This window comes from Stegodyphus dumicola, chromosome 10, assembly GCF_044657685.1.
Source record: "Stegodyphus dumicola isolate Sdum_Otavi_A_Nest chromosome 10, ASM4465768v1".
Taxonomy (NCBI): domain Eukaryota; kingdom Metazoa; phylum Arthropoda; class Arachnida; order Araneae; family Eresidae; genus Stegodyphus; species Stegodyphus dumicola.
The window spans coordinates 99,976,535-100,004,220 of NC_140777.1; the positions used below are offsets into that span (position 1 = coordinate 99,976,535).

At 30.0% G+C, this 27,686-nt stretch overlaps 1 protein-coding gene across 2 annotated transcripts in view; it reads left to right on the top strand.

Moving 5' to 3' along the window:
• The window catches only part of LOC118202291 (plexin domain-containing protein 2-like), a 76,663-nt gene extending 60,570 nt beyond the window's left edge, over positions 1-16,093 (top strand). For both annotated transcript variants that reach the window (XM_085825314.1, XM_085825315.1), the window contains exons 8-14: positions 1,237-1,327; positions 1,453-1,548; positions 6,222-6,364; positions 6,493-6,535; positions 8,877-9,047; positions 10,361-10,506; positions 12,888-16,093. In XM_085825314.1, the coding sequence (XP_085681440.1) occupies positions 1,237-1,327; positions 1,453-1,548; positions 6,222-6,364; positions 6,493-6,535; positions 8,877-9,047; positions 10,361-10,506; positions 12,888-12,956 (759 nt within the window). In that variant the 3' untranslated portion in view covers positions 12,957-16,093. The remainder of the gene's footprint in view (positions 1-1,236; positions 1,328-1,452; positions 1,549-6,221; positions 6,365-6,492; positions 6,536-8,876; positions 9,048-10,360; positions 10,507-12,887) is intronic.
• Positions 16,094-27,686: the final 11,593 nt, after the last annotated feature.

A 27,686-nucleotide genomic window follows, 5' to 3' on the forward strand; every position in this document is an offset into this window, starting at 1 on the left:
TAAAATAGATAAGTGCCCACGTTTCATGATGATGTGAAAATGGAGTGTGTAGAGTAAAATCTCGCTTTCCTATATGCCCATTATGTCTCAAAATGACGTGATTTCATCACAAAACATAAAATAAAAAAAAATTCGAATTTCGAAAAGATCGCTTCGAGGTGCACTGGCTCTTGTCTACATATACCTATGTACCAAATTTCGTAGCCATGGGTCTATTAGCTTATGCGCAGCGCAAGCGAAAGACACACACACAGACAGACTCTTTCTTTTATTATATGTAGAGATATTTGAGTTTGGGAAATAGGGGCATGCTCATCTAGTAAGGTGAAAAGAGTGAGGCAAAAAGTTGAGAAGCACTGGCATAGATGAAAGATTTTAGGTTAGATTAGTTATACATTAGGTGTTTCCTGTTGTATAAATAATATCAAATTTGCTTAAAGTCTATGTATGTATATATGATTAATGAAAAAAAATCATTTCCTTTTTCATTTTATGCTGAAAAGTACACCCCTTTCTTGTAATACTGAATTCATTTAATTGTTTTTTAAACTGAGGTAGGCAAATAATGTAAATTGGTGTATTTTTAAATTCTATAATTTATATGCAATTAAATTAAATGCACATTTTCTGCAAAATTACGAAGGTAAAGTGATTTTTATTGTTTACTTAAATTCCACATTCGCTATATATAAGCTTATCTGAATGAGATGTATTTTACATAAATGAAATGAGTGAATTTAGACTCTTATATCAATAAACAAATAGAGTATGATTATAATTTGATGAAAAAATCTAAGTTATAAAATTATAATCTGTATATCTCTTTCCTAATCAGTTTTTTATATTTAAAAGAAATAAAACTGTGTAGAAATAATAAATTAAAAGTATAAACATAACAGTTCTAGAATGAATTAGTGAAGTATATGAAACAATGTTCAAAGTTTGGTATTGTAGGAAAAGGGAAAAATTGAAATCTTTCTTTCCTATGATGTACGATAAAGTAAAAGCTTCAGTATATTTCATTATTGCAATTGATAATATATTGCATATTTCTACTAAATTTTGCCATTTTATTTGTTGTGAAGCTGGAAATCTAGAAGTAGGTAATGTTTTAAAAACTCAGTGATACAATGCCCATATGCAACCATCTTTAATAATATATTTTCAGGTTCAAATATATTAAATGAATTTTTGTGTGATTTAATGCTATTAAATTGGAACTATTTTTCTGTTCAGGTTCCTTATCCAATCTCAAATATATCTGAGTCTCATCATCCAGTTAAAATAGGAATATCTGATGCATATATTCTGGAAACATCACTATTTTGTAAGTAAAATTTTTTATTTATATGTGATATGGATAGTGCTTCTGGCTGTTCAAAATTAAGTTTTCATTCATCTATTTGTATTTAACTGATGAAGAATTCTAATTTATATTATTATTTTTTTAAGTTGTACGAAGGAAAACTATATATGAATATCACAGAATAGATTTACTGAAAAGGAATATTACCAATAATACTGCTTTGTATTTTAGTGCTTTGCCAAGTAAGTATTTTTAACTTTGTACCTTCTAAAATGATTTTAGAATGCATTTGGTTGAAATTTATTTAACTTTTCTTTTTCTTGTAAGGAAGGCTCTGTAATTGAAAAGTTTCGATATTGAACCCATTTTCAAATTTTATTCCAATGTTAAAATGTGTTTTTCTGTTTGAATCTTTTCTTTATTGAATTATACATGTCAAAAAATTTTCTCTAAAAAATTATAAATGCTAATTTGATATTTCAGTCGAGAAAACATACTTCCATCATCAACTTCTTCCAGCTGTGGTAACATTTTCATAAACATGAGAATGTATCTGTTGTGTTATTTATTTCTATAAAAAAGAAACAAGTAAAATAGAATGACACACTGTAAAAATTCTGTGACGATACAGTGAACTAACGAAAATCTGGCAACCTGGAATCCACATTGACTCTCAAAATATAAGCATTCAATTTATAGGCTCTGGAGACTGCAACATGCAGAACAAAATACCGAAGAAAAAATACTTAATAATGACGTCATAATTACTGAACAATGAGTCATAACAGAAATACCCCAGCTGGAAATACCAAATTATTGAAATCATGGTAAGAGTCCCCCTCCTATCCTGCATCAAGGTAAAAAAGCAGTTAATTCACTCAATTTTTCTAATTTCACAATTCACGTTGTTTTAATTTCTGAGCTTTGTTATTTCATGAGATAGTTTACTTTTTTATTTAATTATCTAATTGGATTAAAAATATTTTAAATTTATGTTTTTTTTAATACAGTGACTGAAAAACGAATTCAGGATTCTACTGCTTGCAATGTTAAAAACATAAACACGTTGTATTGATGGTAATATAAAAAATGGAAATTTTGCAAAAGATGGAGGCAGGTACTACTCCTTGGCTTATAGCAGAATCGTATGGAATTGTGACACGCACCATATACGATATACAGAAAAATAAAGAAAAGCTGTTGAAATTTTACAGCAACAGTGATTCTAACACTGGAATCCAAAACCAGAAATCTTTTCTTGATGCGGTATCGGTAAACCTTGTTACTGTCTTATACAAGTGGTTGCGGCAGCAGTGATTGGGGTACCAATTTCATCCTGAGAGAAAAGAGAAAACAGACTCATGTGGATTTAAAAATAGAGGAGGCATGCGGTTTCAGCAGCGGTTGGTTGAAGATCTAAGCAAAGACACTGTATACGTTATCTGAAAACATGGGGGAAAACTTTCAGCAGATGAAGATGCTGCAGAGGTATTTATTGACGAATTTTCTGTGTTAATGGCAGAAGAAAAATCGTAGTCCAGAAAAGGTTTTAATATGGACGAGACGGGACTTTTTTGGCAATGTTCGTTAGTAAAGACATTTGTGGCAAGCAAAAAAAGTGCTCCGTCAGGGATGAAAGAAGCTAAAGAAAGAATTGCTATTTTAGTATGCAGCTGGAATGTAGGAATGTAGGAATGTAAACCAGTGGTAGTGGAAGATATCACTGAATGGATGATGTGTCGAGCACCAATCCCAGAGCTCTGTTAAGAGTAAAATCTTTTTCTGTGATTTACAGAAATAATAAAAATTCTTGGTTAACAAAACGATTTATGACCGAATGGTTCATGCACCATTTCATTAAAGAGGCTAGAAAGCACTGTAATAATGTGTGGTTACCATCAAAATGTAAGTTTTACTATTGTTAGACAACTGCTCTGCACATCCAGATGCAACCATTTTGACATCTGATAATGATGTGGCCCCTTTTTTGTCCCCAAACACTACATCATTGATCCAGCCAATGGACCATAATACACAGTATTAAATGCCAATGAACCATAATACACAGTATTAAATGCCACTATAAATCAGAGTTTCTGAGAAAAAGTTCTTTCAAGGGACCATTCTATTTCATGTTGTGTTTATAAAAAAAGTTCACCATCAAAGTCTGCATTTATTTGTTAGCTGATCATAGAAATCTGTTTCCTAAACAACATTAGTAAATGCCTAGCGTAATGTGTGGCCATCTCTCTTTATTGAAACTGAGTGGTGACTCTGAATTTTCTGGTTTTAGGGTCAAGCAAGAGTTAAAGCAAGAGAATTGCTTTTATATTCGAAAGAAGAATAAATGAAGAGGCTTTGCAAGAAAACGATATCATTGAATGGATGATGTGGTCAGATGAACCAACAACTGGCATATCAGATGACCAATAATGAAATCATTGGCTCTATTTTAAACTCTCCACAGCAAGAAAACAATTTCTACACCGAAACAGATAGTGAACATGGTGAATGATACCTAAAATTTTTAGAACAACAGTGCTGTATCACAGAGCAAAAGATTATGACTCTATATAATTTACAAAAAAAATTTACTCTGGAGCACTCTAAAGTTTTAAAATAAACCTGTATTAAAAAAATGTTTGAAACATGTAAAAAAATGAATATTTTATCCTTTATTAATATCCCTCATTTTTATGTCTTTATCGTATATACTTTTAAATATCCCTGTCGTCACTAATATAAATGAATAGTATAATATAAAAAATATATATAATAATAATTTAATATAATAAATTAATGCAATAATGTGTATTATTGTAACTAACGGAAGTACCCAATGCCAGTTAAGTTAGATTGAGAGCAATGTATCTAACAACAGAGAGAACAATATCACTGTAATCTTTTTCTAATAATGATGAAAAAATATGATTCATAGTTATACATTTTTCAGTCTGATAAGCTATGGAACCCGCATAAAAACTCACAAGAGTAGTTTAGTTTATTAATTTAGAATTAGTTTATTTTCTATAGCTATAGAAAATAAACTAATTCTATGTCATTATATCAGCAACAATGGCACGCAATTTTTAATGATGTTCATCTTTCTAATCAAATGGTCATAAAAGATCAAGTTCCGTACAATATTTCACCTATATTCAGTTTTAGTTGATTTAATGTCGCAAAAAATTTATCATAGATGATTAGAAATCAGTAACACGAACAAACACACACACAGACAGACATTCTTTATATATATACGTTTTGTAAAACTTACAAATTTTCAATTAACAAACGCTATGATTTGAAAGCAAGCAGTAGCAGCACTTTTCAAAATAAAGCATTTTTACCTCCAATGCGTGATACTGTTGCCACTGAGAGAAATGAGGGTAAAAATTAGTGTTTTCAGAGTTATTAATTAATATCTCAGCTGATTAAAGTCACACAAAGATGGGAACAGTTAAAATGGCTTCCCATGAATTTTTGGAATTGGAAATAATGTATTTAATGTTTGCCAAAGCTATTTTTATTTCATTGTAAATCTTAGAAATTTTTATTAACAAACTCTACAGTTTGAAAGCATGCAGTGGCAACTCTTCTCGAAATAAAGCAGATTTTTATCTCCAGCGATCTCTGAATTTATCTTTTTTTTTTTTTTAAGTGGACATCGACCTTTTCCAGGACTCCAAAAAGAATTGTAGAAAATTTGGTGACGATAGCTATAGTAATGACTGAGTTAATTGCAAACAAACACACAAACAGACATTCTTCATTATAGATAATGTATATAATAATTTAATTAAATGTGTCTAATATGCCTTATTTATTTTGCATTTTTAGTCTGAATATTATGATATGTCTTTTCTGTCCCGAAATCTGCAACCTCTGGTCCTAAGCATTGCAGATTTCTGGAGTTCTGCTGTACTTACTTTGAAAGTGAGAATGTTATAAAAAATCACAAAACATTTAACTTAACGATGGCTGATGTAATATTTCTGCAGAAAATTCTTGGGCCCATGCTGTCATGTGATAGAAAGGGTTCCTCTTTTTGTTTTGTTGCAGATTTCTTGTTCTTCTTTTTTGTTTTTGTTCTTCCTCTTTTTGTTTGTTTACATTCATTCTGTTGTCTAATAAACACTTATAGGTTTTTAACCAAATAAAATAAACTAGATGTTCAAAATAATTGGTAATGTAAATTAATTCTTTTAACATTTCTTCAGTATTATATGTTATATATTGTGTCTTATAAAATTAAATTGGAAATGAGAAATGTTAAGCTTTTCAGAAGAAAAGTTGATTTTATATCTTTCGTTCAGCCCAATTATTTGTTACTGAACAGAAGTTGTTCTTACTGAATGAAGCTTCTTATTTCTAATCCTCATGTTAATTTATGTTGCTCTAACTTATAATAAAAAATATTTAGATGAAACCATTTTAAAATTTCAAGAACTACATAATTATGAAATTCTACTACTATTATCGTATATGGTAATCTGAGAAGCTTAATGATACAGGAAAATTATGTTACTGATGCTGGAAATCTTTTGTTATGTATTTTGCTCACCTTTAATAAAATATTCTGCATTCTTTACTGATAGTTTTCTATTAACACACATAATGAATGTAAAAGTAAAGTAATGAATAATGAAAAAAATCTGATTTTATTGAACCTTCCTTTTATGTAATCAGATTAAATATTGTACTGTGTTCGGGTTGATTATATGTAGGAACAAACTTTTGAAAGGATTCTGATGAATGTGTTTATAAATGATTTCACCATTGTTTATAAAAGACCACAACAGAACACTGATTTGTTATGTTTCTATTTATCTTTTAAGGAATGTCACATATAAATGATTGATTGATGTAATAAAAAATAATCACAAAATGTTTACTCTTAATTTATTTATTTTAGCATGCAGTAGTTTTAAAGATTGCATGTCTTGTATGGCTGCTGATGCAAAATTAGAATGTAATTGGTGTGAAGCTGTTAAACGGTGCTCTGATGGAATTGATCGCTTAAGGCAAAACTGGATTAGTAATGGCTGTATGCATGTGGTAAGTTTCTGTTTGATTTTGCATGTCATTTTTTAAAAACTAATATGTTGCATTCTAATAAAAATATCTCATTATTGAAATGTAATTTTAATCAGTTTACATGTATTATAGCTTGATATTCTTTTTAGAGAACATACAGTTGCCCTGCTTCATCTGTTTCAACTTCTACAGGTGAGTTCATTCCATAAAAATTTATTTCTATTGAATGTGTATTGGTTCTATAATGAAATTAACAATTAAGAAAACAAAGTTTATAAAATAAGCATGCAAGGGTATTTTAATGTAAGTACAAACAATTTGTAAGTTATTAAATAAGCAAAGAAATGTTTCTTTTTAAGTTTTTGAAACAAAACCATAATTTAAAAATATAAAGCATGTACTTTATTAAAATTAAAAATCTTAACTAAATAAAATGACTTTTTAAAATTTATTTAATTAATTTTGAATTCACTTAATAATTTTAAAAAATTAATTATCTTATTTAGCTAAAAATTCTGGAATAGCTGCAACTTAGCCATAATTATCAAATGATGCTGTTTAAGGCTGCGAGTTCATATAAAATAGTTACTAAATTTTAAAAAGTATGTTGTTAAGTAAAAGAAATATTAATATATAAATTAAGTATAAAAAATTCTTTTAAATGTTTTGTGACTACATGTCAAAATGGTAATTTTATCTGCCGTAAATAGTTCTTGGCAAAATTTGACTGAAGTTAACTTCTCACGGCAGTTTTTTTTTTTTTTTTTTTTTTTTTTTTTTTTTTTTTAACATACTTCCTTCTCTTATTCTTATCATCTATCTTTTTGTACTATCTTCTGTCTGCATTTTTCAAAAATGCTTTGTCAAAACAGACTTTCTTTAGTAATGTCCAACTTAATTTTATTTGAATTGGAACATTCTCAACTTTTCAGTATCATTCTACGAGTCTGAAAAAGCTGTTTACTTCCATAGTATTATTGCTCCAAATGCCTATAAATAATGCCTGCTGATGGGCTTACTGCCACAGACCAACTCCCTTTTCGACCTGTGTTGTTCAAATAAATCCAGTTTTTATCACAAGTGACAATCCGGTCGAGAATTTTGTCCTTGCATTGATATTCGAGCAGATTAGTGCAGGCCCGAACATGTCTATCCCATTCTGCTTGAGTCAGCTCATGTGACACCCAGCAATTGAAATTGTATGTCAAGTTTATGTGATCTGTAGCGCGACTAATGCACATGGCACTAACGTCTAACTCCTTAGCAAGTTTTTGAGTGATTACATGCTGATCTTCTTCCACAAGTTCACACAGGAAGGCCTCTTCAACACCAGTAGGTCGGCCAGAATGCTCTGCTGCTTGAATATCACAGTCCTTGTTTTTGAACTTTTGGTGCCAAACCTTCTCAGTGTCATGTGATACAATATTATTACCTAAAGCTGTACACATGATTTGGTGACATTTCTGTAACTGACTTTTTGCAACAGAACTGGAAGATCTAATCTGGAACCAACTAATCTGTTAGAGTGATATTTCCATTTCAGACACCTTGTACTTAATTTTTTTTTTAAACAAATTTCACAACAGAGTGTTCTAAAGCAGATTTTGTTTCTTTCAAATGCCAAAAATCATTTGACAGACTATGATTAAATATGCCAGTGTAAACTGATTGGGAAGGCAATATTTGCAGTGGCAGGAAACTTTCATTAAAACCCTATATTTAAATATATATGATTAGAACTTGTGTAATTAATTATTTATTATGATTCTGACTTGTGTTAAAACCTGATATTTAAATATGCATGATTAGAACTTATACAGTTAATTATTAGTTATGATTCTGATTGATATATAAAGAAGTTGATTATGATTGCTACTGATTTCTTATATTGCATCTCATTGATAATGAATTTCAGTGGTACTTGCATATTACTGCAATCACTTTGTCACCTTTGAAAAATTTTTCAAAATGCACCAAACTCTGGCAACCATCCACATAACAGTTCTTCAGTTTTAATAAGCAGTTTTGTCATTTTTGCTTGCGTTCTTTTGTAATTTTTTAAGTTTTGTTGATTTTTCTAATGAAATAGGAAATACTTTTTAACATAATTTTAAAATGTTTGCTTGTGGAATTTGCCTGCAATTAAAGAAATACTGATGTTACTTTCTCATGAGTACAATATTTTGCCACAAAACTACTGAAGGCAACAGCTGCTTTAAACCTATTTTTACAACCATCCCTCTGAAGCAACAAAAACCCACTTGTAAGTAGCTATATTGATTTGATTTGAGATAAATAAATTTAAATGCAAAATAGTATGTCTGTATGAAATAAATAATTTTTTGCAACTGTAAGTCATCTTTCTCTTTTTTAGGGGGAGGGTAAAATATCAAATGCACAAGGTGTTTGCACTAATGCACAAGTACCCTTTCAATGATTTTTAGATGATAGAAAATTAGTTTTTGAGTATAAATTCTGTGTTTGCTTATATTACTAAACCTTGAGTGAAGTTTAATATTATTCGTTGTATTAGATCAATCACTTAGTAGCACATCTCCAGGCAAAAGAGTTGAAATTACAACTAAATATTTAACTACTAAAGATGCAACATCTAAATCTGCATCAACATACAGTTTTGATTCTGGTTCTGGTGCATATAATTATGCTGAGTATAAATCTCAACAAGCTGCCCATTTCGTCCAAGGTGTGTAATTATCTTCATTTTTAATTTGTGTTATTTTATGATGTTTAGTTTTCCTCATTTCTTTTCTGTGTACATAGTTCTTTGAATAATTTATTTTCAATGTTTTTAAGCCTTATTGAAGTGTATATTGCTGAATGTATATAGTAGTAAGGAATAAGACTTTCTAATTCAGACTTGTATGGATTATTATTGGTGGAAGACTTCTTGAGGATCGAGTTTAAACTTTTATAGTAAAGCAGTAAACTCTTAATAACATATGATTTTGAATACTGACTGTGCAATGAAATTGCATTGTCTTTTGAATATGAACATAATTTATTTGAAAGAAGTAATTGTGTATTCTTACCATTTTGATAAATTTAAACTTTAATTATATTTTAAAAATGTGTATACTGAGTGCATAAATCTCTATTTCTATTTTGAAAATATTGTTGCATTTTCCTTTTTTGACACCAGTTGTTACGTTATTTTTTTACTTCACGTTCGTACGGGGTTCGTGAGGATTTGGAGTGAATAATGACAATACTACTTGAGAAAGTATTGAAACAAACACTATTGGCCAGTATTGTCATGACAGCTGCAAAACACATTTTTACAGTCATCGGTGAACTACTATAAATATGTTGACCCGATCAGTGACACAGCCTTCAGATTATCACGGTGGAGACAGCTTCACAACAAAGCACTAGAGTACAGCTCCCGACTCTGCTCGGTCGTTCTCGGAACTCCACGTACTCTCAAAACTCTCCATGCTACATGTCGCGATGCATTCGATGACACACAGAGCATAGCTCCCGACTCTTCGGTTCAATCGTTCCTGGAGCTCAACACGCTCTCTCGATGATGCACTAGCACGATTCACTACGAGACTCTTTCGGTGCACTCGACGACCCACTCGGCACTCTCTGCCCGGCTGTCAACTCTATTGACTCGCTAGACGAGACACCAACTCGATACTAACTATCTCGCACTCTCTGCGAGGCACACTCACTATCAGCTCTCTAGGCAAGACACTCACTAACTGACTGCGAACCAGCAGGGTTTATATAGCTTTCGGCTTGTGTTCGAGAACATTCTGGGCTAAAACGGTAAGAATTCGTTCCGGAAGGTTCTCCATCCGTCCATGGAATATCGTCAATTTTGTCGCCAAATGTGGTAACCCTGCCTTCCTTGTATTTTATAGCAACCCTAAAACTGCTTTGCGGGGGAAGCCACCTTACAGCACCTGTACATTTCGTAAGAATATCAATTAAAGTATTTTGAATTAAGTAAAATTTATTCATTTTACTGATTTTAATTTCTTTCATTTGCAGAAGAAGAAGAAACATTTCAACGCAGTATCAGTCCTGGAGCTATAGCTACAATTGTCATATTTCTTACTGCATTAATTGCTGCAGGAATTTGGGTTGCATATGCATATAAATTTCCTCAGACTCCATCAGGCCAATTCTTAATTAAGGTAAGTAAAATTTTTAATTTGTGCATATTTTATTTTAAAATAATTTTGAGGTTCATTAATTGCTGTATAGCTAAAATCAGTGATAGTTTATCCCTGAATTTAATTCTTGATGGCAGACTGTATTGCCTGCATAAGCAATACAGTCCTTGCATTTGATAATCTTCCATGAAAGCATTGTTCCAAAAATAGAAAATCATTAAATACTTTTGCAGTCATTGGAATTGGACTTAAATGGAGATTAGTTTCTTTCTTAAATTTCCATTTATGTTTCCTTAGTAATTTAAATCTTTATTTTCATGAAAAACAATAGTACATTTGGCTTTTTAAAGCAATAATAATCTTATTATATATGCCATTACAAAGTTAATTATACTGATGTCGTTCTTTAGCTGCTTTGGTTTTAATATTTGTTTCTCAGAATCTATAGTGCATTTTTTATGTATCCCCAAATAGACTGCCTGATGAAACAGCAACTTGAGTTACATTAAATGTTGTTTTTACCATATCTAAAAGCAACATTTGGACTTATTTTGCAAATTTAAAATTTTGCTATAAATTTTCTATGAAATAGTTGTAATAAATTGTGCATCAATTTTTTAATAAAATGTACAGTTTCTGTTTAAATTGTACATTTAAGATATGGATTTAAAAATTATGGTATGTAACATATTAGCAAAATGACCTTAAGAAGTTACAAATTTTCCAAATGTGACCGACTCTGGCAAGCATACACATTCTTAAGTCAGGCTGCATTGACATTTTTGTATTTGTTTGTATACTTCAGCAATTAACTGTTCTTGCCAGTGTACCAGTGTGCACTGCTAAATTTGTGTAATTCTCTTTTTAGCCCAAAGGGCATTAGCCCAGAAGGTCTATTAATTTTGTTTTGGCATTTTGCATTGGTTCATTATAAATGTTGATTCACTTTTCAAATATTAGAGCCCTGTGTTATATTTAAAGAAATTAAATAATAATAAATAATTTGTATAAATGTATGTATGTTTCTCGCATTATGATTAAGCAACAGTACCTAGAGCCATCAAATTTTGAATAATGTAGTAATCTTCACTGAATATGGGCATCAGGAAGCCCAAATTTAGAATTTGAAATTTGTTTAATTATCGATTTCATATTTTGTAACACTTTAACTAATTTTTGATTAACAAACTCAGCAATTTCAAAGCGAGCAATAGCAATACTGTACGGAAAAAAACAAACATTTTTATCTCCAGCGCACAAGACTATGTATCAGAAATTCTAAAGATATGCTCGTGCAATATTGCTGTTGAATTGAATTTTATGGTTTAAGTGCGAAGAATATGATATTTAATAAATAAAGGTAGCACACAAAATGTTAAAAAACGCCCCTTTGGGCATAATGTAAATTCTGAAAGCTTTCGGTTTCTTGTTTGTTATTTGGTTTATTTTATTTTTACCCATATACGCTCAGCTGTACCTTATTTAATAATTAACATTGTATTTTGAATTGCTGAAGTATGTTTTCTTCTGATATTATTTGCTGATTTATGAGAATCCATAATTTGGCAATCTTTTAAAAAAAAAAATTCTCCAGCATGGCGAACTTGCACCAAATAAGTAACTTTTTTTTTAAAAGAATCTTGATTTGTGTGATCTTTTTTTTTTTTTTCTTCTGGGAAAAATCGCCAAAATATGGCAAGGTGATTGCGTTAGTATAAAAATTATCTATTAACAAAATAATTTCCACTTTTCATTAAAAATGATTAATTTGCATGAATCAGTTATTTGGTTGTGAAGTTTTTAAAAAATCATCGGCTGCTAGGTGGTTAAAATCACTAAATATTTTATCTGGTGTTTGATTCCTGGCGAATGAATAGGATGATTTGTGGGATTTTCATAGCTGTAATCAATTTGGAGATCAAAAAAGAAATAATATGATTTTTTTTTTTTTTTTTTTTTTTTTTTTTTTTTTTTTACTTATCCTAATCGGTGGCCATTAGGCTAGACCCACAAGTCAAAATTCGTAAATAAATCCAAAACAAAAACAGGTCTTTTCAATAGGTCCTCCTTTACAAGTCCCAAACATGGGAAAAGATGTGCAGGAGTGATGTGCTCAGTATTACATTTCCTACAGCTAGAGTATATATTATTTCCTTTGCCAAATTTGAGGCATTTCAATGTCCACTTAGGAGCCTTGTGAAATTAGTCTGCTAAACCCAATTACCCCCCAAATCCATGAATCTTTTTTTCTTTTGGAGTTCTATTTTATGTGGTATTTTCTAATTTTTCAAAAATTTTTAATTGAAATTAAATTTAGTTTTGATTTTCTGTACAGAAATTTGTATTATTATCTTTTGAAAACAGTTTTTTAGTTATTTTATTCATTTTGTATAATATTTCAGTATCGCCCTAGCCAGTGGGCATTTAAAAAGGAAGATACTGGAGTCATTACAAATTCACGTCATTTGTAAAGAATTGTGATTATGCTCTGTGTAAAACAGGTATTACTTTCTATAGTTACAGTATTATATTGTGAAAAAGGTCTTACAGTTTTTTGCTGTGGTAATATTAATCTTTTAACAGAATAGGATTTTTAATTTTTAAAGAAGTATTTTTTCTATCTTGTTTTTTAAACTAAAACAACAAAAAAAAACTTCTGATAATCTCTTAAATCTTCAATATCTCTTGTATGTATTTGATTATCTGTAACTAGAAAATTTCTGTTTAAGTATTCATACTGTAAATGTGAACTTTTTTTTTTTTTTTTTTTAACATTTGAAGGTTTGTAACTAGAACATTTCTATTTCAGTATTCATAATTTAGATGTGCACTTTTTAAACATGTTGGAAGAATTTATTCTTTACAGATATCTTTTTTCATAAAATTCTGCTGAAACTTTTGGTAGCTTAACTATATTTACATGTTTTTAAAAAAAAGTAACTTGTTAGAGGTGAATGCCTTATCCAGAAATTTCAATACAGTTTTATTTCCTAATCATATTTTTTTTTTAATATTTGTTAAGTTTCAGCAGATTTTTATGTATTTTTTAAATGTTTTGCTAATGTTAATATTTTATAAGTTGTTTTAGAAAGGTCTTACGATTGTATCTCTTGAATTTTCGTTAAAGGGTCCTTGCTTAGTTTCTTGAATATAATCTCGATTTAAGAAAATAAGGTTTTCATAAAACCAATAGTTTGGGTCACTTAATAACTTACAGTAAAAATGTGCAAAATTTTAATAGTAAAGGGGAAGGAAACAGAAAAATGTTATTCAGAGGCATAATGCTATTGACATGTGATAAAACGGCCTGAGATATCTTTAAAATTTTTCTTCATAGAATTGGTGACTGTATGCAAGTTCATCTAAAGGCTACTCTGTGAGTAATTAGAAATTTCTGAAATATATCTTTTATGTCCAAGAAGCATGAAGATATAAGCATAGGTCACAATTCCCAATTTTTTAAAAAAAATACATTTCAGAATTTTGAATCTAACAAAAATCAGCTTTTACATTACCTCTAAAATTGACAACTCTGTCTTCTTTAGTTTTTCAAGACTGTATTATTTTATATTGCACAACCAGAATTTAAAATAAATAAATAAGGTTTAATTAAAGAGCAACTTATTTATTTGAACTCCCCCCTACATATTATTTTTATATTTTATATGTGTGTGACATTCCTAAAAATTTTAATAATAATATAATTTAATAATAATAAAATTTTAATAATAATATCTTATATAAAAGTAAATTATAAAGAGTTGTAATTTAGATTTCATTGAATGAGTAATTACATTGAGTTTTATTCTCGATAGAAATAAAATCCAGTATACTTTACTAAAAATTAAACTGATTTTTTTTTTTAAATTTAAGATATAATTGAAATATAGTGAAAACATACAGCAAAATTCTTGTAATTGTTAAGTTTATCTTAATATGGAACAATATTTCTTTGCTTCATCTAACATTTATTAAATCTCTGAGACTCAGTAAAATGAAAAATTATTAAAAACAGAATATTATAAAATAAAGTGTTTGCTTATAGGCAGCATTAACTGAAAATGCCTTGATTATTTATTAGGAAGAGAAATTTTGCCTTTGAGAGGAGTTCCTTCATTATGTATTTCATGTGCTTAAATTTTTCTTAGCTCCATAATATATATCAGTGTATCGTTTCCTGCTAAGATGCAAAATTTATTGATTCCTTGATTAAGCCATTTGATCTTTCAGTATGTATGCTGTACTGCATTCATCATCTAGAAAAATAAATGCTCTTAAAAAATATTTCTTGAAATTTTAATAACATTTAAATGTTTTAGTTTTATATCATGTAAATATGTTTATAATACATTGAGCAGCAGTTAATTATTAAAATTGTTTATCTGTATTAGTAATAAGATGGAAATTTAAGTTGTCAATGTCTGTAAAGAACTGATCAACATAATTTTTTCTTTCTCTACCAAGATCTGTCTGTTTTTTTTTTCTTTATTTGCTGCATTTATATTTACTTAACTGTTTCTTAAAATATTTTGATATATTATAATTTGAAATAATAATGAAAATTATAAATTGTATTTTTTTCTCATTAACAAAAAGTGATACCTATGAATATCACTATTAATTTTGTTGGTTTTTGACAACAATAGCATTTGTTTCCGATTAACGAAAAGTGATACCCGTCAATATGTTATTAGATCTGTTATTCTTTTTCAACAGTTTCCTCTACTAAGTAATCCTGAATTTTTGTTCTACTAGTCGAAAAAAACTATGTGATGTAAATTTTTGCCCTTCTCTGAAGGGTTTTTAAAGTTTGAATGTACAACTAGAGATTATTTTATATTTTTGGGGGTATATGTAAGGATTTGTATATATATTTTTTTAACCAGAATTTTTTAGAATTTCCATACTTTTTTTTAAAAAAAAAGATATTTTATTCTGTCTGTAAAGAAATATAATGATATAACAAATCTTGAGTTGTTAATAAATGCATATATTTTATGGTGATAGAATTTAATGTTATTATGATGCATTTATAACTCTAGTCTAAATATATATTTTCTTTCCTTTGTATATTAAAAATATATTTGTTCCATAAATTCAAAAATTCACAATGTGTAGTTAGATATGATTTGCCCTGGGATTGTACAACTTCAGTTATTTCTAGGCTCCTATATTGTGATTTTAATATTATACTATATGATTTGTATTTTAAAATTAATTTCATAATTCTAAATGTAAATCATGTGCAACATACTTAAAAACTGAAAGAATTTATTTAATTAATACTATGGATTATATTCTGAGTGCCATATAAATTGATGTATTTTAAACAGAAGTTTTATGGAATAGAAATAACATCATTTGAAGTATATAAAATTATTTGCATTTTTATTAATTATGCAGTTTCAGCTCATTTGAAATTCCATATTTTTTGTTATTTGTTTTTAATTTATCTACAATTGAATTTTATGTAATCTGGAATTCTTTTGCTAGTTAAAATAGAAAAATAAAAGTTTTATTTAAAAAAAGTTGTTAAATGTATCATACTGTACTTTGTAATTATTTCATTTATATAATAAAATATTTATGTATTTTGTGCAATGTTTAATATTATCTGATTTATATCATTTATTCATATACTAGCGACCCGCTCCAGCTTCCCACGGGTATAAAATATTAATGGATATTTTTACAATGAATCGCAGTTCATAATCTTTTTCTGAACTTACATACCTCACCTTAAATTACGATTTTTGAAAATAATTTCCCTAATATTAAATTGATTTAACTCTAAATTTTAACCAAGATCTTAATAGAAAATTCCAATTCATAAATTATGGTTTTATTTAATCTAATCTTATCTAACCTTATGTACTTATAATTACTATAAGTGCGATTTAAAAATTAACCTTAGAATAGAATATAATTTATATTTTAAAACTACTATCATACAATTATTTATCGTAACTTACTTATAATTACTGATACGTTGTTGCGCTGAAAGCTAGAGAGCTTAGATAATAAACGCGTCCGATCGCTGCTAAATTCAAAGTGCTGTAGGGGAAACCGCGGCCTCCGACGCGTTATTTATAGGCACGCTCCCGCCGCCGCAAACGCTACTTCCCGCAATTTTTAAATCTGTAGACCTTTTCAATGTGTACAATACTTAGTACATTATTTTGATAAATCTCGTAGGTTCAGCCTGCGTTTGCAATGTAAGCGGAAAAAATGTAATTATTTACGACATCACATTAGAAACCTCAAAAATAACAGTATTTCTCCTCTATTTAATGGATGTTATTATACATATAAACCTTCCTCTTCAATCACTCTATCTATTAAAAAAAACTGCATCAAAATCCGTTGCGTAGTTTTAAAGATTTAAGCTTACATAGGGTTATAGGGACAGAGAAAGCGACTTTGTTTTATACTATGTAGTGATGAATCATTTAAGTATACTGAATTTTTTTAATGTTTAACCAATAATTATCGCATACTTGGCAGAAAAACAGAAAACTATCTGAATTTTTTTTTTCCTTTAGTGTGTATGCATGCATGCTTACATGTGCAAATTAGAGATAACCGTAACATTATATTTCATGTAGGGGTGAATATTCAAGCAACTGCAATTCAGCAGACTATATATTCCAGCAACTGGCAAATTACACATCTCGCACAATAGTGCTGTTGAATTATGATATGAGTTATTAATATTTCTGTAGCAGAATCATGAAATTATATATAAATTATGTATATATATTGTATATGTTCTCAGAGTTGCTAGTAAGGAAATGTGGAGGTTTTCTTTTTTGGAAGGAAAAGTAGGTGGTTTTGCAGATACTAAAATTAGAATCAAATTGTCTAATTTTTTCTTTCTTAAATTTGAAAAGAAATAATCTTTATCCTGATGCAGTGCTTTCAAACTTTATTGATTTGATTAAACCCATAAAACTCTTCTTCTTTGGTTTTGTGAAACCCATGTCACTTCTGAGAAGTAAGTGTTAGAAATAGATAGAGTATATATTGTGCACACTGTAGGAAAAAATGAAAAGAATTGACTAACTATAATTCCCAGAAATTCGTATTTAATATCAGCTTCATACATAAAATAGAGATACTTCTTAAAACTCTCTCATCAGAGTACAGGGTTTGAAAGCTCATTTTTGCAGAGTATTGAGTAGTTAGCATTCCAGTTACACAAATTATAATGTTAACAAATACCCAAAATTACATTCTTTGCATTTTTTAGTTAGGGGACACTAAAAATGCATAGTTTCTCATGTAAAACAGACTGATAAATAATTCTTTGTTATTCCGAAATTGATTTACTTTCATGTGATTGAAAATGGAATCATACTCAAAACAGAACCACTTCATTTAAAACAATTTTTTTTCTTTCTTTTATTAGGTTTTCAAATAAAAAATAGTATTAGTTAAGTTGAACCTGAACCTCTCGAAGGCATGCTGGAAGGAGGGAGAAAATACCTTATAGTGTAATTAACAGATATTTAGCTGATTACAATTAGATATAAAAAAGCAAATTATTCCATGCATAATTCTTATTTTCATTCACATTCCATGATATATATATGGGTGTCCTAGGGTTATTATATAAATGTAGAGAAGCATCCCAAAAGTGTTTCCTACAGTATGCATACAATAATTTATTTATATTTACAGAAATTGACATTATTTTATAAGCAATATTTTTACTTGGCAGTACTCTAAAATCTTTTTCTAGAATTCTCTTCAGCTGCATTATATGTATCTGTAACAACAAAAATGGTGGAAATGGGCTTTAGCCTTGGCACAGTTCACACCAGCAAAATCATTAAAAATTATTGTGAATGGGTTTTAAGAGCCATTCTGTATGTTACATTTCATTAATACACAAATTTTGTGTAAGTGCACCAATCCCAGAGCTCCGAAAGGTGTATAATCCTTACCTGTGGTTTACACGAGTAATAAAAATTCCTGATTCACAAAACAACTTATGCCCGAATGGTTCATGGAGCGTTTCGTTAAGAAGGCTAGAAAGAATCATAACAGTGTGGGATTACCATCAAATTGCAAGATTTTACTATTGTTAAATAACTATTGTGCACATCCAGATGCAACCATTTTAACGTGATAATATCGTGACCCCATTTTATCCCCAAATACTATATCATTGATTCAACCAATGGACCAAGACGTAATACACAGTATTAAATGCCACTATAAATAAAAGTTCTTTCAAGTGACTATTCTATTTTATTTTGTGATTATGAAAAAATTTCACCATCAAAGACTGCATTTATTTGTTAGCTGAATCATGGAATTCTGTTTTCCAAACAACATAAATCCTGGTGTAATGTATGGCCATCTTCTCTGTTTATTGAAATTGAGAGTGGTGACAGTGAATTTTCTGGTTTTAGGGTTAGTGAAGCAAGGGTTAAAGCAAGAGAATTGCTTTTATATTCGAAAGAAGGAATAAATGAGGAGGCTTTGCAAGAAGAAGATATCGTTGAATTGATGATGTGTTCAGGTGAGCCAACACTGACATATCAGATCACCGAAGATGAAATCATTGGCTTTGTTTTGAACTTGCCTCAGTGGGAAAACGATTCTGACACTGACACAGATAGCGAATTTGATAGGACTGAGAAAATATCTTTTAATAAGGGTTTGGAACATGGTGAAAAATACCTAAAATTTTTAGAACTGCAGAGCAAGAAATTATGACTATATAATTTACGAAAAAAAACTTACTCTGGAGCACCCTAAAGTTTTAAAACAAACCTCTGTGATAAAAATGTTTGAAACATGTAAAAAAAAAAATAAATATTTTGTGCTTTAGTAATATTCCTGTAATCACTAATATAAAGGAATAATATATAAAATGTAACGCATATAATAAATTAATATAATAATGTATACGTATATTATTGTAATAATGTATATAATAATTTAATTAAATGTATCCAATATCCCTTATTTATTTTTCACTTTTTGACTGAATATTATGATTTATCTGTTCTGTCCTGAAATCCACACAACCTCTGGTCCCAGGCATTGCAGATTTTTTTATTTCTACTGTATTAACGTTTCATACAGAAATCAGCTGGAAGGTCCGAGAGGTTCTTATTGTCCTCCAGACGGAAGTCTAGCATATTATTTGCCATTCTTTCCACTATTTTACAACTGTTTGTTAAAGAAATTTGTCTCGTGACCTTCAAGAGGGAGAAAGCCATGACACTTAAAAAACATGGCGGAGCTTTCCGTCCGATGTTATCGTCGGAAAGTCATCTGAATTTTTAAATTTTCGTCGGAAATATAACTTTATCATGTTGCTTAGTTAATTAAAATAGCTGAAAGAAAGGAGGCTTTATATACATACACACTTTTAAAGCTTTTTACAGATATTTTAATTAACTTTGTGCATAAATATAATTGAGAGAACCGAAAAACAAACGAACATTTTACAAAAATTTAAACGTTAATTGAAAATTTGCCACTGTCATGATAAATTGGGAAGGGGTTTTTAAGATAATAATTAATATTTTACCTAGGCTCAAGTATTAAATTATTCGGGTTTCAGAGCAAAATATATAACCATCAACTTCTATATCTCCAGCGTATATAAAGGAAATACTTTGACATATTTAGTGTATGTGGTAATATTTTAAAAAACACATAAATTATGCAGTGTTTGAAAGTTACCAGAAAAAAGTAACAGAACTACTATTTCCATTTAATAAAAAATCATTTAATGTTTTTTAAATAGCAAGCTGTTAAAAGTACAATAATTAGTAGCAATGCTGATGATTTTTAACATCATTTCTTTCGATCATATGTAAATATATTTATATATACTAAATTTAGACAATGGCAGATTCTCACGGTCATTTTGTTCATTTTTTCGAATCTATGACATTCCTTTGAGTACTTTACCTTGGATACTGCGCAGAAATGATTTGAGTAATATACACAATAGTAAGAACTGAACATTTAAATCTGCTCTTCATTAAATAGCACAAAACAAAAAGTTTTTTCCCATTTATCTTGATTTTTTTTTTTTTTTTCCCATCACAAGCATGTACAAAAATTAACAAATTAACGATGAAAATGGAATGTATTCAAATGTAATAATTAAAAAACATAACTTGCAACATTCGTATTCATACCAAGAGATATACTACAAATTCCAAGAGTAAAATAACAGAACTGCAATTTGCAGTTAATGTAAAATTTAATGTTTTTAAAAATTATATGATTAAAAGTGCAATAATTATGGATTACAATATTTAGTAGTAATGCTGATGTTTCTTAGCACCATTTCTTTCAATCATATACATATTTTTAGCTTCTAAATTTTAGGATAAAGGGAATTATTATCATGTATATGCTTTTTATTGCCAGTTGTGTATGTTGTTTGTTAGGTTATTTCATTTCAAATATGAATGTTGGAAGGCTTTTTTGTTATAAGATTTAAGTATGTTTCTTGTATGAAATATTTTTTATCACATTTATTAGCTAATTAATATATAGTATTTCATTTACGTACGCTGGAGATATAGAAGCTGATGGTTATATATTTTGCTCTGAAACGCAATAAATTAATACTTGAGCCTAGATAAAATATTAATTATTATCTTCCCAGTTTATCATGACAGTAGCAATTTTCAATCAGTGTTTAAATTTTTGTAAAATGTTCGTTTCTTTCAATTATATTTATGCACAAAGTTAATTAAAATATCTGTAAAAAGCTTGAAAAGTGTGTATGTATATAAAGCCTCCTTTCTTTCGACTATTTTAATTAACTAAGCAACATGATAAAGTTATATTTCCAACGAAAATTTAAAAATTCAGACGACTTTCCAACGATAACGTTGGACGGAAAGCTCCACCATGTTTATTAAGTGTCATGGCCTTCTCCCTCTTGAAGGTCACGGATAGACTGTCAGTTGGCTTTTCAGGTTTCAGGAGAGGGATTGTTATAGCCTTTTCCCACTCTGAGGGAACGTTTAATGAAAATTAAGTAATAAGCAAATTATAGTTTGCCGTTCTTTGGTGCCATAAACTAGAAGTCTACGCGCCGTGCAGCCATAAACTAGAAGTCTACGCGCCGTGCAGCCATAAAGCAAATTATCGCTGTGCCTGAAAATACAGTACAAAGTCCGTAATCCGGACTCATCGGGACTTCGGCGATTCCGGATTAAGGGTTTTTCCGGATTATAGATCATCAGTTTAAATCTGGTAAGAGGCATGCAGAAATTATACGATTAAAAAAATGAAACCGTAATTTAGGAATTAAAGAGCAGTTATGATCTAAAGGGTATCAAAATTTACAAAAAAAAGCTTAATATTTATTTGTTTACTTTATTAAACATTTCTTTCAATGTAAGTTGTTTAAGTTGCTTCATTTTTTGTGCTAAACGCACATGCGTAAAGCATACAAAAAAGTGTGGCTTTGAGGTCCGGATCATAGATTATTCCGGATAATGGACTCCGGATTACAGACTTTGAACTGTAGCTTAAAAGTTCTAAGAAGAAGGGGGAAAGTGTCTTAAGAAGGTTTAACAAACCGTTTTTATTAAATCATAACCGGAACATAAATGCACTTATGTGCTTGACACAAAATCAGGCAACCATTTGTGGCAATTTTGTTACAGCAAATTCAAATTTAAAATCTTAGTAAGGCAAGGGCTACACAGATGATTTAACGTGACATTAGCTCAAACTTCTCACAGGTGTAGCAATTTAAATATCAGAAGCTATAATGAAAAGCCAAAGAATTATAATCTATGAGAGCTAGCGAAACCTAGTAACATAACCTCAAGAGGCAGAAACACCCTCTAACTTCCAAAAACCTTAGCTTAAATACTCTGAAACTAAATTTGCATTCTGGTAGTGAAACGTCAGGGAGAAGTGACAGCACAGACCTAGTAACTAGGTAGATTCACATAACGGAACATTACAAAATAATCTTTGGTAAAACACTTGATGTATTAATGAAATTTTCTGAAAACTTTAGATAAATGACTTGGAGTTAAACGTGTAAAATATACCACTTTCCATAACAAAATCTAGTTCCTTTCATTTCATAATATACTTTTAGCAGATTTACATTCTAATTATTCTCACAAAAAGTAGCAGATTTCATCCCAGAAAATACAGTTTCTATTTTTCTAGGCTTGGCTTTCATTAATTCATTGTTCATATGCCCAAAAGTTGTCAGAATTTCATATTGCCCTTCTTGTTTTTATTTCAGAATAAGTTTCATTTCTAATCAACTTTCTACATTAAATGGTCATCTGACCTTTAATATCCCCTCTTCCTCTTCAATGTCTTTCCTCAAAAATGTCATTTATAGTTCTAATTTATTTGTTGATATACTTTTGTCAGCCTAAAATGTCTTTTCCATCTTCTCAGAATATGATCTGGTAAACAGCTTTCAACAAAAAGGTAGTAGTAGCACAGTAGAATATTTTTCGGTTGTTAACCTTTAAACTTTCTAACTCATGTAAATTTATTTCTATTTTATCACACAGCTTGAATACAGAAATTTTATTTGCAGAATATTTCAGAATTTTCATTTCTAAAGTGTATACATAGATTTCTACTAAAAGGTCTTCTCTCCCAAATTTATCTTTGAAGTATTCAACAGCTTCATTATAGTTTTCTGAAGTAGGGGAAACTCACCAGATCCCCAGCTTTAGATCTAGACTCAGTGTACTAGAGTAGGTATTTAACTTCAGGCTCAATTTCTCGATCTTCATTAATTTTTCTAAACCCCCCCTGCCTAAAAGTGCAATCATTTTTTTTTACCTCTTCATTAAACTTTTGTAATTTGATTTTTGGAAGCTTGAATTTTGTTTTAACCGTTTTCTTCTCATTAGAGTTATGCGTATCGTTTTCTACTGCTGTTTCTAAATATATAAATTTACCAGTCTATGATTAAATGGTTTGGATTTTCTCTTTCAAATTCATCAAAATACTTGGCATCTTTGCAATTAAAAAAAAAAAAAAAAAAAAGTTATATCCGTTTATCCAAACTATTTTTTTTTCAACCATACATTTGTTATTAAATAGCTCTAATATCTTTCTAAACTTTTTTTGTTTCTATTTGTCTTTAAGTCAAACAAAAAGAACTGATCAAATGCAATGCTGCTTGCCTTCAAATATTCATCTGAAGTCTTCTTAAAAGTCCTTCTGAAACAAGCCCGAAGCGTTAAATTATAAATTTGAAAGCAATGTTATTATTAATTCATCTTGATTTATATTTCAACTCCAATAAATATTTATTGCAGAATCAGTCATTCAGCTTTTAACAGTAACATTCTATATTTCTTTAAAAAAAAAAACTCAAATGTCTTTTTTTTTTTTTTTTTTTTTTTTTTTTTTGTGTGTGTGTGGATTTAATAAAGCTTGAATAAAAAATGTTTGACTTTTTGTTGTGGACACTATTATTGTGTTACATTACAAATAGTCTCAAAATATAAAATCAAGTTTATAGTGTACTCACATTCTATCCGGTTGCCAATAATCTGTCATCTGATATAATCCACTAGAAGCTTTAAGCCCAAATTTCATTTATTTAGCTTTTGAAATATAATTCTATTTCATATACAGTCAAAAGTCATTAATTCGGACACCCATAATCCGGAATGATCTATAATCCGGACCTCAAAGCTACAAACTTTCTGCGCATGCGTCACGTTGACGCATGCGCGTAAGACTTTTACGGCTGCGAATATACGTGTGCGCGTAATACTTTTACGCTTGCACGTTTAACGTATAATGGACGGTATAAGCTAAGCTAATATTATCTATTTCAGTTAATGTTGCAGATTGCGTTGTTCCTGAATCTTTGAATTCGATCCGGCTTATTATTTTTTGCAGACTGTTAGAGCAATTTTATAAAAGTAAGCTTGAACTTTCGATTATGTCAAATAGTATTTCCGATATATATTTACCAATATGTAAAGGATCTACAAAGCAAAAGTATGTTTAGAAGTCCATTAAACAAAAAGTGGAATTGCTGCAAAAAATGGATAAAGGCATATCCTTCGTTTCTCAAACCATTCCGAAATCTGTTTATCAATTTCACGCTGCCCTGCGGCCCGGGGGGGGGACGCCGAAACGCTGTGGCGCGCAATGAATTGGAAGTTAATCTGTCAGCACTATCCTTATCTTCAGGGCAGATGTTTTTATTTTATTTCCCTTATAATTCCTTACTAAATGTAGTATTTCATCTCGATGTACTCAATCTTTGATATGATTTAAATCAAATTCCTCGTCATTATAATTCGCTTCCAATAAAGAAGAAAGTGATACAGAGGTTATTGAAAACGAAAAAATTTCGATTGACAAATTAGTCGGTATTCTCGACACAGCAATTATAGGACTTTAACAGCGGAACTTTGTAACTGAAGAAGAAATTATGTCTGTTTATAGAATTAAAGAGAAAGTATTATCACATAAAACGAAGCAACTTAAACAACTTACATTGAAAGAAATGTTTAATAAGTAAACAAATAAATATTAAGCTTTTTTTTTTTTTTTTTTTTTTTTTTTTTTTTTTTTTTTTTGTAAATTTTGATACCCTTTCGATCATAATCGTTCTTTATTTCATAAATTATGGTTTCATATTTTTAATTTTATAATTCCTGCATGCCATCTTACCAGATTTAAACTGATGATCAATAATCTGGAATTGCCGAAGTCCCGACGAGTCCGGATTAACGACTTTTGACTGTACATATAAACATATTGCATTCTTCAAATTTTTAATCCCCGAAGTATATGGTCACTGGCCTTTACCTCTGTCGAAACCGATTGTTAAATTTCTACTTGTTTTCAGGTCCAAATGATTTGCATATAAAACACGATATACTACTATGATAGTTCATTAGCATGATAACACTTTACAGGATATGAAGAGTAGTAATTGTAATTGGAGTAATACTATTGTTATTTTTCCTGTGGCTTAAATGAAAATTGTGTCATAAAATGATAATAGATACAGGTACATAGCTTGGTTGTTTGTGGGACGTCATTGATATATAGGTTGAATAGTGGGTACCCTAGTAGAGTCCTGGGTGCACCGACTAGAAAAGCACAGCGGGAACAGAGTATATGTTTGAAATGTGAACGACAAAGTTTCTACTTGTTAGGTAGGCCTTAAATGGTATTTGTTTTGTTGCCAGGGGATTCCATAGTAAGTAATTTGGGAATGAGGTGATCCAGCCTCAATCAAAAGGTTTGTCTACGTTAAAGAAATGTCCAACAGTGAATTTCATTTTGCGTATCATTTCAGAAATCATTTTGACCATTTTGTAGAGCTGGTGAGTAGTTGATAAATTTCAGCAAAAGCCAGATTGTTTTGCCATCATGATTCCATTGGTGTCGATGAAGGCACCGAGTCTTGCCAGTATTGTCGCCTTAAGGATCTTACTAATAGAAGATAATAGACTGATTGGATGGTATCTTCGTTGATTTTATTATGGTCTAGGTGACTGCCATTTTAGTGTGGTTCGTAGCTGTTAATTCGTAAACATTTACATTCTTCACGCACTGAGTGTTCTTCACCCACATGTCCAGTTAACATGCTATTTCTTAGCATTAATGATTAACTGTAGGATATCTTGAACTGTGTCTTTCGTTTTGTAAAAGTAAAAGAACAGTGGCACTGCAAATGAGTAATGAAGTGGCTGCACTCTTCATGGGCTACCAATTTGCCTTTATTTTCACTTTAGTTAGCTCTCCGTAACTTGTTTAAAATGGTGAATATAATTTTTTCTATATGTTTGTTGCAAAAATTTTAAATTTTCCCCTTATTTTGTTCCATTTTTTCTTTACAATTTAAATGTAGAATGTACTTTGTCGGAAGCAATTTACTTTGGATTATTCTATGAGAATTTTGGAAGCTTCAGAAATAAGTAGGACAAGTTATTTATATTCTTTGCATTTTGCTATAAAACCTTTCTTAGAAAATTAATTTAATTACTCAAATCCATCAATTCACTTTTACCACTGAGTAATTATTTTTTGCATAAGTAAAAGCATAACATTACTTTTTATCAGTATTCCTGCAAAGCTCCTTGGTGGAGAAGAGGAGGAAAAAATCGATTTGGAAAAGTGTTGACCTTGAAATCTAAAACTAAACTAAGCTCAGTGGCGTTGCAGTCCTAATGCGCCAAGGCCTGCAGTTCCCGAAAATCTGCTTTCTTGATCGTGGGCCCTGGGCCGCATAAACATATGCCCTGAACAAGTGGTCAGCTTGTTGCAGGACCCTCAGTGCTTAGTCCCCAAGTGAACTTGGTACTCATTTTCTCCATCCAAATGATGGAAATCAAGGGATGAAAGGCTGAGCCGAACCCCGGACCTGTGGTGCTGCTGCGCGACGTGCTAACCACTGTGCCACCAGGCCTCTGACCTTGAAATCAGCTGCTAGGAAATTTAGATAGTAGAGATTTGATTTGGGGCGCGGTAGTAGTTAAAGAATGATAATAGGTTATAATTATTCAACTTTTGTCCCACATGGAAAATTTTTTGTAATTTGTCTATTTTAAGTTTTAAATAAGTTAGTGTCTGGTTATTAATTCAACATATTAGAATTATCTGAAACTATGGAGCAGATCACTATGTCCACAGCACATTAAATAATTCATCAAGAAATCCAATAAGATGTAACACACAAAAATTTTTCTTTATTTCGAAACTTCATATGCTCAACATTTCACAGACAGTTTCTGTTCAGTATAAAACTTCTCCTTAGGTTTGCGGTTTTTACAGGCAACAACATGGGTGCAATGGCATGTTTATTTATTGCTACATGATTACATCACTACAGAGTCTCTCCCCTAGTACCTCCGATGACAAATCATAGCAATGACATCAAATATTTCAGAGGATCTATAATGTTGAGGTTTTGTTTCCTTAGTAACAAAATTAGGGTGTAAAATCAGAGATCAAAATATGATTCAATATATGACAAGATTATAATGCACAGATATAGAATGAAATAAAAAAAAATGGTACTGTTCTGTTATTGGGACCAGATTAAGAAATGTATCAATGCATGTGTGTGTGTATGTATGTGCATATATGTATATTGTTATGTTTTTCTTCTGACACCATTTGTTATGTTATTTTTTCTCTCTTCTTCACATTCGTACGGGGTTCGTGTGGATTTGGAGTGAATAACGACGACACTT